The sequence below is a fragment of the Lissotriton helveticus genome, chromosome 6 (genome assembly GCF_964261635.1).
Source record: "Lissotriton helveticus chromosome 6, aLisHel1.1, whole genome shotgun sequence".
Taxonomy (NCBI): Eukaryota; Metazoa; Chordata; class Amphibia; order Caudata; family Salamandridae; genus Lissotriton; species Lissotriton helveticus.
In genome coordinates, this window is record NC_136067.1 from 1,221,965,323 (window position 1) to 1,221,979,113 (window position 13,791).

The 13,791-nt window shown below is 42.6% G+C and overlaps 1 protein-coding gene across 1 annotated transcript in view; it reads right to left on the minus strand.

The window, feature by feature from the left end:
- LOC144763373 (uncharacterized) overlaps window positions 1-13,791 on the minus strand; it is an 851,355-nt gene that overhangs the window by 487,193 nt on the left and 350,371 nt on the right. Inside the window, exon 5 of the mRNA XM_078648937.1 lies at window positions 13,241-13,395. Within this exon, the coding sequence (XP_078505063.1) occupies window positions 13,241-13,395 (155 nt within the window). The remainder of the gene's footprint in view (window positions 1-13,240; window positions 13,396-13,791) is intronic.

A 13,791-nucleotide genomic window follows, 5' to 3' on the forward strand; every position in this document is an offset into this window, starting at 1 on the left:
TTGAATGCCTTTCTCTGGAGCTAATGAACAGTGACTTACAGCATTCTTTGACAGGTAGAGTTTAGGTACTGGTCGGTGTTGGCTGCATCACTTGTATGGAGTCCAACGTGCACTAAATAATCTCCCAAGAAGACCTCTTGGTGGGCGGACCCCACACGAAATGCTCTTTGGCATTAAAATGTTTATGCCTGACCATGATGGTCTGGACATTGTGGCAGCTGCCGCAACATTTGATGTAGATAACCATTGTACTATGTTGCAGGATCTACAAAAGACACAAGATACTCTTGCAACAACTTAGTTGCCCTCATCCACCGACACTGGAGTGCTGATTCTTGTCACAGGCTGGCTTCCGAAAGTGGGTGACCTGGTCCGGGAGAAGATAGAGAACAAAAAAGAATTTGGTCCCTCCTACCGGGCACCAGTTCCAGTTCTCGGATTGAAGGGTACTCGTACAGTAATTTTGCCTCCATTGCATGGACGCAAGGAGAACTGATACATTTCTAAGTTGGCCAATTCTAAATAATATGCCTAGGAACACTCCAAAAAGAGATGTTTCCCTTACTAAAATGCCATCCAAACCGAATCCTGCGCAGCAAGTATGGGAAGTGGATACAGCTATTAATATGTTGCCAATTGTATCCTCAACTTCGACTGCTGCTCACCCAGATTATGCCTTGCCACCACTGCAGCCATCAGAGGCTGTTCCTGATGCTGCACTACAGTTGTCCTTCAAACCTGATCAACCCCCGATGTTCCGCCTGGGTTCGAGTGGTTATTATATGGACAGAGGTATCTTTTCGTCTTCTTCGATTTTCACAGTGGAGGATCCCCCAAGCAGAATTTGCATTTTCTTTTCTTGGTTTCGAAAAGTGTACTTAGTGCCTCCTTGGACTTACGTTTGGATGACACTTACGAGGATTTTTCTCTTTATGTGGATTGGCTTTGTGACTGTCTTTTTTCTTTTGATAAATGGCCATTATTTACCTGGATGCTCTGATGTCCATTAGGTTTATATAGTTATTGCCCCTCAAACTTCATCGCATATAATGAAACGAGATGGAACTCACAATAACATAGCTGCTTTTCTCTTTGTTGATGACATTGTATGGGACAAAGTAGCTTACGAAATTTATGGTCCGACTGAGACCATCAGGATGCCATACATCTTTCGGGGTTCCCTAGGTAACATAATCATGCCCGCAATGTTTTCTGATGACTGGGATGTTAATGCTGTTCATTCACTGTTTTCAGATCTTAAGTATTATACTGCTTTCAAAACTGAGGATTTGTATTTAAATTCTGCAAATTACGCAGGTTTATTCTGTTATCAACATTATGGTCATCATTTTTTGCATAAATAAAACACAATTAGAAATCATGTTAATTATACCCAATGGGAGCATTGTCCGGCACCATTTCAGGGAAGTTCCCAAACACAGAAAAATGAGTTGGGTTACAATCTGTCTGACCCTAGGTCTTACTTTAACAAATGGAATGCACCAGCCGGCATGAAGTTCATGCTGACTCAAACTAAGTTGGTTTTTTCTTCCAAATTCATAGCCGATTTGGCAATAAAAGGTTATAATTTCTTGAAAGGCCAGGTGGAATTAACATCTATCTGAGGAACAAAAGATTGGCATGTGCAAGATACTGAATCCTTGCATCTGGCATGTTTGATACCGTCTCAGTTGATCTTTCTTAATCAATCTGTTCAACAGGCTACATGTTATGGTTTGGCAACAGCCAAATATTTAAATTCTCTCCCTTGCTGGCTGCTTATGAAACTTGGCAGCAATACACAAATTATACTCTTGAAAACTTACATTTAATGGTGCAGAATGGTTCCCTTAACACATCCACTATGGATCCATTAGGCTGGTTAATTTGGCCCCCAGATACCTACACCTGTCATAAACGATTTTTGAATGCTTCTACTGGATTAACACTTAGTAGATCTGACCCTCGTATCCCTCAATCAGATTTGGTGACCACTTATTCTGTGGGTAAAGTGTGTCAACAGTGGTTACAACATTCTTCCTTGTCATCTGTAAAATAACATATTGCTCTTTTGTCTAGTGACATCGATCTGTCTCTGTTTCTTTTGGGTCCTAGATCCCCACGTCCTAAAAGTTTTATATACGAGGCATACAATGAGTTTTAGAAACTTTCCCAGATGGAAGCGGCTTTCCGTTTGCGTCTAATTGATCAAGAAAATTTAAGAAAAGTCCTTGAAGTTGTAGATATTAGTATTAACACGTCGTCTACTCGAATTTACACTTAAGATAACATTGTATCATCTGTCATTGACATTATACAATCTGATGTTTTTGTTTTGTATCATGGTCAAAATCAACTACAGTCTGTAATGCAGTTTGGTTGGAGTTTGCAAACGTTCAAAATCAACTACGGTCTGTAATGCAGTTTGGTTAGAGTTTGCAAACGTTGAAAAATGGTAAAGTTCCATGGGATTATTTAAATACAACTTCCCTATTTTTGCCTTTCAACCTCACAGATAAACAGAAGCTATCGTCTATGAAGATTCCACATACACTATGTTGCACATTGAAAAATTCGAACAGTTGCCATTTTCTATAGCGGAAACTGTTTCCTCTGTATGGCTCATACACTGGGTTATTTTTTTGCCCATCTCTCTCTTTCAATTCACTACATGCGTGAAACATTACCCAATCGGTAGATTTGAACCCCTAGGTAGTAATTTCCTTCACAAAGTGTGGTCCTTACCTTTCGCTTTCCGCTGTTTACTTGAGAATAGGTTTTCCTAACTGGGGAGGACTGTGATTCCACAATGGGACACACTTTGGTTTGCCATCAAGTTAAATTGCATCGCACTTGCAATGTTTCGACACCTAATTTGGCCTGTTTTCTAAAAGGAGTGCCAGTCCCTTCCATAATTCCCACACTCACGTTGCTTTATAACAGAAGTTATATTATCCTTAATAACTACAATTGCTGTGGCTTACGGACAGGTATACCATACTTTGTAACCGTTTCTAAATGAGTAACTTGTTGCAGCAATGTTCTTTTTCCGCCCGCATGGGATTGTAGATAATTTGCTGTGGCCTTCCATTCCCACTTTGAAAACAGATTTCAATAAACAAAGCAGACTCAAAGCACTACTACTCCAACAAGAAGTGGCTCTCACTTTGGCTAGAGACCTTCGAATTGCAGGTGGCCAGGACTTCTAGTGAAATCAGTCACTGTTAAACACAAATCTCCCACTACATTTTGGAGAACTAATTCATCAAATATTTTATGCTTTTGATACTGAAGGTGTGCACATTTTTTTAACTGGTAGGCTCTGGCCTTGTTAAATCTTTCTAGAAGATATATGGTGTAATACCAGCTTTTATACATTCTCTATTTTACAGCGCATTTGGTGGCTTGCCATTAATCCTATTGCTTGTTGATGCAGTCCAGGTGCTTCAACTGCTACTTCGCAATGGCTGCCCATCATGTGGTACTCGATTATCCAGTCCAGTTACGGCTGTACCGTAGACAGATGCAGGAACTTTTTGGGTGCTTACCTCTGGCTGTCATAAGAGCCATTAATGGACTCACCTTCCGTTATGCCTACTACTTGTGTCCAACCTGTATCCTGGTGCAGAAAGTGCTCATTCACATGGGCTGTGGATCTCTGCCTCTTCAACACAGCGCGGCCTGACCCGTATTATGAACTATTGATGGTTTCTTTGTCAGCTCATGACCAGGCCTGTTCCAATGGGGACCTCATGCTGCTTTGTTGCCGTAAATGAAGTGCTGGTATGCTGGAATAGCTGTGAGGCTGCATTGCACCTCTTGCAACAAAGTTTCATTGAATATGACGCAGGTTGCCCGGATATGCTCTTTGATGCAACGAATTATGACGAGCATGTCTGCTCCTTCGATATGCTCAACTGGATGGCATCCCAATTTGCTTTCAACAACAAGGATTGCTTTTTGGAACGTCTTGCCTTCAATGGATCTAACGAATTGGTGGATTTTTCAGACACATTAGAGGATTTTTTAAATCTATAAATTGCAACATACTTTTTTTTTTTGCTTTTTCTGTCTCCTCCTTTTCCCATCGCTTCAGGGTATTTGGATTTTTCCACTGGGATTTTACTCTGCTTACTTCTGAGATTTGGTTTTGCTATTTGCTACAACCTGGCCAGGGGGAGGGAGTCATATGGTTGCAAAGGGTACTGTCGACATCTTTAAGTTTGCATGCGCCCAGGAGCCATGATGCTACTTTTTTGCACGTTACTAGATGCTTTCTCTTGTACAAGACTAGTTACACCTTTCACATGAGAACTGTCTGCTGCAATCGTTCTCCGCTTATTCCTGGAGTTTAGTCTGAACATGTTAAGCAAGGTCAACCAACAATGCCCCTTGTTATTCTGTTCTGGTCAGGCCCTAACACATAGACAAAACATACCCTGCAGCTGCTGTTTGTGGAACACTTGTATTTTGATATTACCGGACAGCATGTTTAACACAGACACACTTGGAGAGGGACCTTTCCAGGGAGAAAAGCAATACGCACCTGTGATGTAGAAATACGATCTAGGTCCTAAAGGTATGGGGTCTGCTGACAAAGCCATGAGATCATCTATTTATATAATGCTTCCTATTCAGTCCACGGGAAGGGAGCTTTGTCACTGTAGTCCTGTTTCCAATGTCTTTGTAAGATGGCATCTCCCTTCATAATGTATGTACTTGCTGTAATGCTGACAATATCTGTATTATGCATTATTACACTAGTAATGGCACGCATACTGCATTTTAGAGCAAGTTAGTTGAAATAAATATTTTAAACTAATTCCATGACTCTTTCAGATCTTGTTGTGGACAGGTACAAGAGAAGTGAGCGAAAGGGGTGTCTTGTTACCGCAATTCCTGAGAGATCCAGGAGTGTGCTGTTCTGGGTTGTCTAATCATTTGTTTTTCTATTTGTGAGTAGGAGAGCGAGTGAGACACTATAGCTAGTTAATCCTGGACTTGTGGGTACTAAGACGGTAGGAAGGCATAGCCTCTATACACTGAGGTCCCATAATCCTATGCATAATTCTGTGTATGCTCAGAATCCCTACAACAACACCCTAAGTGCTATGGCACACCCAGTCCTATGCCCCAAATTTGCTGCACAGTTTGACTTAAGTTATACATCACTGATAAGGCATAAAAAGGCCAAAACCATCCTGAGGTTGCTTGTGTTACCACCTATATATATATATGGAACTTGGCCTGGCAGTTTTGATTGTTCAAGACTAATTTGCAAATTGCTGGTCTCTGGTGTGGCATAGAAGTTGAAAAGACAGATGAGTGAAGACCAGTGGCTTAGATCAATTCAAGTATACTTACAAGTACTTTGTTTTTTTGTTGATACAAATATGTTGCTACATTTGCCAGCCTGTATGGGGTGCTGCTCAAGTGCACCAGAATAGTTCTGAAAATGCCAGCTGGGGGTCATCAAGAATGCTCAACCAGGCTAATCATGTTCCCTGGAGAGAGGAGACTACTCACTGTCACAAAGGGGCGGCTCGCGGTGCTATGGCTCTCCAACAGAGTATGAGGTCTGTTTCCAGTTACATATTGCATAGACAAAAACATCAGACATTAGAATGAGCAATTAAGTTACATGTAATCCTATGACACCAGTGTATACCCTGTATCATTATAAAAACCAGTTACTGTCCTGAAAATGTCCGTTTATTCCCAGTTTGTTATACGCCTCTGCCATGCCACAAATCACATTGTGGGGGTATGTAAAGCCCTATTAACAGTCCAGAAGCCATATTATTCCGATATGTGTAGTTCTGCAATATCTATTTTGTTAGCTAGTTACCTCTCCATATCACAAATCTCTGCGGCAACTGTAAGTATCAATAACTTGTTACATCATTTTCGGCATTCTTTATTTTATTTGAAATCTGTCTTTGTACTCATGTACTTTGTATTTGGGGACTCTTAATATGGAAGTTTTATTTATCTTATTTGTAAAATTTCCTCTCTTGAATTCCTATTTATTGTTAATTACGGTAGGGTATTTTCAGTCTTTTCTAGTGGTTTAAAAACGTAACAAAAACAGACGTATCATCGCCGAAAAGGAAGTTTTAAAAACAGAGGTTGTCCCAAAAAATTGTATAAAAATTGGGGTAAATGGAATTCATAAAGAGGAGAGCTCTGTATCTCCCCATTAATCGAACTGGCGGGGGGTGGGGGTGGGGGGCAGGGATTAGTGCTGATGAGCCCGAGAATCTGCACCCTAGGAATACCATCGCTAAGGTGTCTTTGATAACAAGTGTACCGAATGTTACTGTCACAATAAATCACTACTATGACCTGTACTGTTTACTTTGAAAATCAATTAAAAAAATCTGTTTAAAAAACAGGTTTATCAGTGTTTGCACTTTTGTGTGCCATAAAATCTATAGTGTTCTTTTGGTGCTAACAAAGATTGCTGCTTTAACTACCTTTTCTTACTATCTACTTTCTGCATGCGCCAACACTCCATCATGACTATTATATCAAATCTTTCAGTGACAAATTCTTCCAAGCCTACGTTCTCTGATGTTATACATTCAATCACATTGCCTGCAGGGTCATGTCAGAGATGAGGATAATATGCCTGATCCCTTTTATTTGGGGGTCCGCTGGAATGTGCATTCACAGTTACATTATTTCTGTATATAAGAAATGTACCTCGCAGAAAGGCATGAAACTTCAATGATGGAGCAAGCCACGTGTTCCCTGGTAGTGCAGTATAATGACAGAAGGCTAGCCCAGATGTCTGTTGCTTTGGATGCCAGACTTTTGTCTTTCCAAGAAGTGACAGACCTTGAAAGCGTGAGCAACCACTGAAGAAAACGACTGCTTTGTGAAGCTGCTTAGACATCAACGTCCCTAAATCCCCCACCATCAATCAATCCATTTCCCTATTTCTTCCGCTCTAGTGCTCGATGCGGGAAGGAGAAAGTAGATAGCCGAAAGATGGCAGGCTGCAGAAACACCACCTCAAGAATGATGCTGGACCAAGGCTCCATGCTTGCCTGAATAACCTGCCTCAAGTGCGGAGAAGGGGTGCAAAGAGAAGAGAGATTGGGGGATGCCCGGGTCTCCTAGTGAATTCGAGGAGGACAGCCAATGACTAAACATCACGGACTGGCAGTACAGACTGGAGCACGGGAAGGGAAGGAAGAAACGAGGAAGGAGTTTAGCCAAGGCCCATAAAAGGAACTGCAGAGGAATGTGTGTGGCCTGGAGCCAGAGCTAGAGATGTGACACGCGTCTCTGGTGCTAAGAGAGGTGGCAACAAAGGGTATGGGAGGGACGCATACATCCATAGAACATTACATCAAGAAAAATGTGGGCATAGTTGATTCGACCCTAACATTATGGGAAGCTTACAAAACTGTTGTCAGGGTACAGGCTCTATCCTTGATCTCAGGACTCAAGCAAGATAAGAGAGCTTAAATGGATGAGCTAGAGAGAGAAATCATGGAACCGGAACGGCTTCTTGAGCAGCAAGGTTATAAGAACCTAGCCACTGATGCCTCAAGGGCAGTGCATAGAGCAACGCCAACCGGCTGTATGACGTTTGGAAATAAAGTGGGCAAACTCCTTGCTTAGCTGGACAGGGAGTTCAGTCCCAAAATTGTGTGCTAGAGGTCAAGAATGAGTCTGGGGAAATGGTTAGCAGAGGAGAGTGCAAAGCCAAAGCTTTCGCTGCCTCATACACCCAGATATACTCCCTAGCGGTGATGAAGACAGCCGAGGATTTGGCTGCCCTTCTCAAAGATATCTGCATCCCCCTACTAACACAGGACGATGTAGAGTATCTAGACAACGACATAGGGATTGAGGAGATTGGGGCAGCGATATGGGAGCTCCAGGTGGAGAAGGCCATGGGCCCCAATGGACTCACATTGGAACTCTATAAAGCAATGCCCAAGAAAATATAAGTGATAATGCAATGGCCCAGCCGTTGGACGCAAAAATGTTTTTTGACATGTTGGAATGGCCTGATATGTTTGCGGTATTGGACAGGTTGGGATTTGACCATAATATAAGCAGTGGGTACATCTGCTGTACAATGGCCCACTGGCTAGGGTCAGGGAGAAAGGGGCATATTCCTCAACATTCAGTCTCAATCAGGGGCACTAGACAGGGAAGCCCCCGGTTGCCAATGATCTTTACTCTGGCACTGGAGACCCTCGCTGCCTGGATATAACAGAGTCCACTGGTGAAGGAATTGGACTGGGGTGGGGCTTGGGAGGACAAAATATCTCAATACTCGGACAATGTGCTACTCTATATGTTCGCCCGAGCTGACGGTGGACAGAATAATGCAAATGCTCACAAACTTTAGTAAATACTCTGGGTATGTCATCAATTAGCACAAGTCCTTACTATACCCACTTAGGGGAGGAATAGCAAGACTGCCACCATTTTGTGAGGTGACCTCTGTATGGAGTGGATTCCACTACTAGGGTACTTACTTAACACCAAAAGTGAAGTTCTTTCACAAGTGGAATCTAATCCCTCTGCTGGACAGGCTGAAAGGCGATGTGCATCATTGGCATCCACTGCTGCTCTCCATTCTTGGTAGGGCAGCTTTAATGTCCTTGCCACGTTTCTGATATGTGTTACAAAACACGACCCACCTATGAGGTTCTTAAAGGGTAATTCAAGACAATTGTGGCAGAATTTCGTCTTCTACTATTTGATGGCAGCCCAGCAGAGATTACCCTGCTCAAACTGATGTAGGGCTGGTATGATGGGGGAATTGCCCTTCCAGATATCTAACAGTACTATTGGGAGCTGCAATTACAGTCAATTACTGGGTCTTCATGGCACAGACTGAAACAGCATTACAAATGGACAGACATGCAATGAGTGCGAGGAGCGACCGGGCAGTGCTCTATCGAAGACAAATGTTGAGAGGGCTATCCACCGCCACCTGAACAGCGATTGAAATAATTCTGAATATGGGTGAGAAGAATAAAATAGATCACCCCACTCAGGAATGCAGAGATGTTAGCGGCACTGGGAAGATCAAAGGGCATTGCCAGGTTGAACCTTATTGGCATTATCACAGTGGGGGACATGTAAGTTAAGGGAGGTGTAATTCCTCTCTCTGAATTTACCAAAGACTACCAATTAGCAGCCTCCACAGCCTACCGATATCTACAGGTGACACATGCCCTGAGATCAGTATTAATGAACGAGTATGGAGCTGGAGGAAGTCTCTCCCCTGGAGGATAGATTATTAAGTGAACCTATGGACAAATAAGCCCCATCCCTGACATATAAAAAATAATTGTAACCCACACACCTGCTTTCCTACAACAACTGAAGAGACGGGGGTGATGGACGTGATAACTTTGAAGATGGGGTTTGGGAGGAGGCCCTAGGTACCCCTAGAGAGGTTGCGATATAGTCTGGGTTTCGATTGGTACAGCTATGTATTTTACATTGGTCATACTACTCTTGAATGGTCCTACTAAAAAATGTATCATAAACAAAATGGAATCCACAAGGTGGAAGGTGGTTGTTACCACAATGGTGGGGAGCAACCAATGTTGTTAAAATACCCCTCACACACCAACAGGCCCCTTGGTGTCATGCTTCATCATCGGGGTCTTCGCAAACCTCTACGGGATGCGGCGTGCTACGACTTCACGACTACGCAGGAGCACTTTAAAGGTGAACTATGTGTTTGGTGTGTGTGGGTAAACAATGTGAGTGGTGAGGTGAAGATGGAAAAATTAAAAAATACCTGGCACGTGAGTACTGAAAAAATGTATTAAGTCTCCGGCTGGTATTGTTAAAAGAGTGCTGGGATGGTTGTGGTCTACTAATTAGGGTAACCCAACCATGTCAGTGCGTCGACATGTTTCGGAGTTTGAAGAACTCCTTCTTCAGGACGAGGATGTGCACTACTTATCCCCACCTTACTCACATGTGTGTAGATTTAAAAGTGTGCTCTACAAAAAATTAGAAAAGGTGAAAATGTACCTATCTATGTTTAATGTAAGGTCCGTTGCGCCCAATTGGCGATTAAAGACACTTATGAAAAGAGGTTACATGGCCTCATGAGCCACAGCGTGTTGGGGGGTCCGTTCTACCCGATATGGCAACGGTTACTCTCAGGGCTGTCTGGCTTCCCTCCCCCTTCACGCGGCTCCGACAAAAATAATTGTAACCCACACACCTGCTTTCCTACAACAACTGAAGAGACGGGGGTGATGGACGTGATAACTTTGAAGATGGGGTTTGGGAGGAGGCCCTAGGTACCCCTAGAGAGGTTGCGATATAGTCTGGGTTTCGATTGGTACAGCTATGTATTTTACATTGGTCATACTACTCTTGAATGGTCCTACTAAAAAATGGGCAGGGCAACCTCTGGCCTATGCCTGCGAGCATGTGTACAGGTAGGCTCCTTGTTTTACATCCTCTGGGAGTGCCCGGCGATACAAGTCTTTTGATCAGAAATCACAGATTATATTCAAAAACTGGAAGGAGGGGGACTGGGGAGTTTGGTAAAGAGATTTTTGCTTAATGTGTGGGTGCGACGGAGGTGACTAGACTCAGAGAGTATGGATCACGCTGGATTTAATGGTAGCCAAAAGGAAAATTGTGAAAGCCTGGGGAGCAGGAATTCCTCTGGACCCTGAAACCTGAAAGCAGAACATAGACTGATATACACTGGTGAAAAAAGTGATCTATCAAGAAAGAGGCTGCTCTAAGAAATAGGAAAAGATTTGGAGTAATTAGAACTCTTATCGTGGGTTATCACAGACAAGCATGAACCCGCATTTCCAGTCAACAACGAGGGGGCTTCCACCTCGAAATAAGCTCAGGATAGGAAGATTGAATGAGGGGGGAGGGATGATAAGCCTAGGAGCTGAAACTATCTTTGATACAGGAATGTTGTTCAAGATCCTAGGAGGATATATCGAAAAGAGATGCTGCAAGTCATTTTTTTATGCTTTTTTTTTGGCATGCTGATAGTTTCCTGCCTGGGGATGTGCCGAGAACCAACAGATATGGAGACCAGGTCTTAAACATAAGCAGCGGTTCCAGTTGAGATGGCTTCGTAGATGATTCAGCTGGATTTTAAAATGGTGCGCACCAGGAGGGGAGGAAGAAGTGTTCCATCAGGATAGGGGTGACGTGAGCATTTTTCTTCAGACCATCACTGAGATGGGCTGAGGTGTGAGGTAGGGTCTGGTGGCTTAGTGGACTAATGCGTCCAATGTAGGGACCTGTGTTCGACCTCATGGTCACAGGTTCATATTCCGGCGGCCTATAATCCTTCTGAGGTTGATAAAAAGAGTACCATTGAGTTGGGTAACAATAAATATCTTTTATTCAGCACCCAGATACCCTTCTGGGTGAACAAATGTATATGTTATGTTAGGTTAAAGTGGTGCGATGTGGAGTCTGTAAGGCCATGGAGCAGGTTATTACAATAATTCAGATGCAAGAGTATAAGCACATGAACAGTATTTCTGAAGGCGCTTTACGGAAGAAACTGTTTTCCTATTTAGAAGAGGTAGATGGTGTGCGAAAGTCTTTTTTTTTTTAGCAATGTGTTCCTTGTGGTTGAGGCTGTTGTCCACAATGAATCCAAGTGAAAATCGGTGAAAGTTGGGGTTCAAAGCCATCAAGGTCCATATCATTGAGCCAGGTTTGTTCTGTTTCTTGTTTGTTGTTCTTACCAAATAACAGGATTTCTGTCTTGGTTTAGGTAAACGCTGGACATCCAGGTCTGGAAGATGTGCAGATAGTGGTTGAGGCTTTGGATGTCTAAAGCAGACTAGACTTTCAAGCAGAGTGGTGTATAATCAGCATATTGGTGAACCTTGATGTGTTATCTATGAGTAGTGCACCAATCGGCTGCATCTAGAGGTTGAATATGACAAGAGACAGCATGGAACCCTGGGGAACTCTTTGGGTGATGGGGATATTTTAGGACCTGGAGGTGCCTATGTTAACAAACTGATGTCAGTTGGAAAGGTAGGAGGAGAACCAGGGAGGCGCATTGCTGGTGAATCCCAATCAAGACTCCAGGGGGAGGGTGCTATGGGAGTGTGTTGAAGGAAGCTGAGAGGTCCAGCAATATTAGGGGGCAGGGATGATTTTCATGTGAGGTCAGGATGTGTAGGGTATTAGTCTCAGTAGTGCAGTGTGGGTAGCACGCAGTGCTTCTTGAAAAAACACAGGGAACCCATGAGATGCTGATGATTTAGCATGCTCAGAAATTATTTATTGAATATACTAAAGGTTAACTGATTAATCTTCTTTCTACAAGCAAGGTCAAGGACCATTGTCTTTTGTATCATATTGCACCCAGGTCCAAGACCAATTAGGGTGACCCCATTTTTTTGTAATGACTGGTGAAATATAGTTCTCTGTGCAGACAAAAAATGAATCCGTTGTTTCCAAAAGGGGAAACTGAACACCTCCCACTTTGGGTTAAGTTGAAGTAAGTCAAGGCAACATGAAAACAACATGAAATTCCTGATTTCATATTTGTATCACTGAAAATTAGGAAGGCAACATTGAGATTTAATTGTCAATTAGCTTACATGTAACATAATCACTGATAGTGGACTTTGTTAGCAAGAGTATGTGTACCACTTGATGTACTTCATGTAGGCACTTAAAAAACAATTGTATATGTTTAGGTACCCCATTGTTTTACATTAAATTAGAAATATTTGTTTTAAAGAAATTCACCATTGTTTATAAGCTTGGCTGAGCAATGCTCAGACTTCACTATCACTTCATCTTCTTCTAACTGAAAAGCAGAACCGATCTTTCGTAGTGAGAATGATGTTAAAATGGATATACCTCATTCTCCCCATCACTTAAAACCACATCTGGGACATTTTCCAAACGTTGCATACATTGTGCAGTCCCAGAGAAAACATGCTGCATGTGTGCATTAGCAGTAGTTTAGAAGTAATTCATGTTCACAGTCCAGGCGAATAAGCTACATTAAAAGAAGACTGCTTTGACTTAGTAGAGAAAGGCAGACAGAAGAAGACCACCTTCCAGGTTGAAACATGGTTGGTCATCTATACTTGCAAGCAGCCTGGTAGCTTGCAGTCCACTAAGGAATTGTCAGTGTCTTGGTGGCCAATCCAGCCCTTCACAATAATCCTTCCACTTATGCATACTACATCCGTGATTGTGCAGTACATAATTTAGTCAGCATTCAATGACTTACCTAAGGTCATGTGTGACCTGATCTTGAATTTCTGCAGTACGCTTGTATATCTTTTCTTCCATCTCATGCTTGGCAGACTGGGCCTTCAGCAGGTCCATTCTCCTTTCAGAAAGTTGCAGCTCCACTTCTTTCTTTTGCTCCATCCGCTGCTTCAGCTTAACAGAGGCGTGAAAGGTAAGTGGCACACTGAATCAAAACGCATTCTTAAAATGAGTTCAAAGACAGAATCTCACCAAAAATGTAAGTTTTAGCTTTCAAACTTTAGGAAGGGTCCATTTCCAAACTGGGCACCACAAGAAAAGTGTGTCTATAGAATTTATTTCACGCTATACCTTTTGATGTTTTCCACAGTGAGTTTTTGCTTCTATTCCAAACATGATGGGAGAAGGATAACCACAAAAATGAATACCCTCATCGTCAACCATTGCAGTCAATCTTCGCTATTTGGCAGTGCATCAATGGCTGATGTCACACCAGAGCAGACATATCTGTGTCTACTGGTGGTTCAGTCATGCTGTGATGCCACTCTGCCAAAGATGGTGGCAGATTTA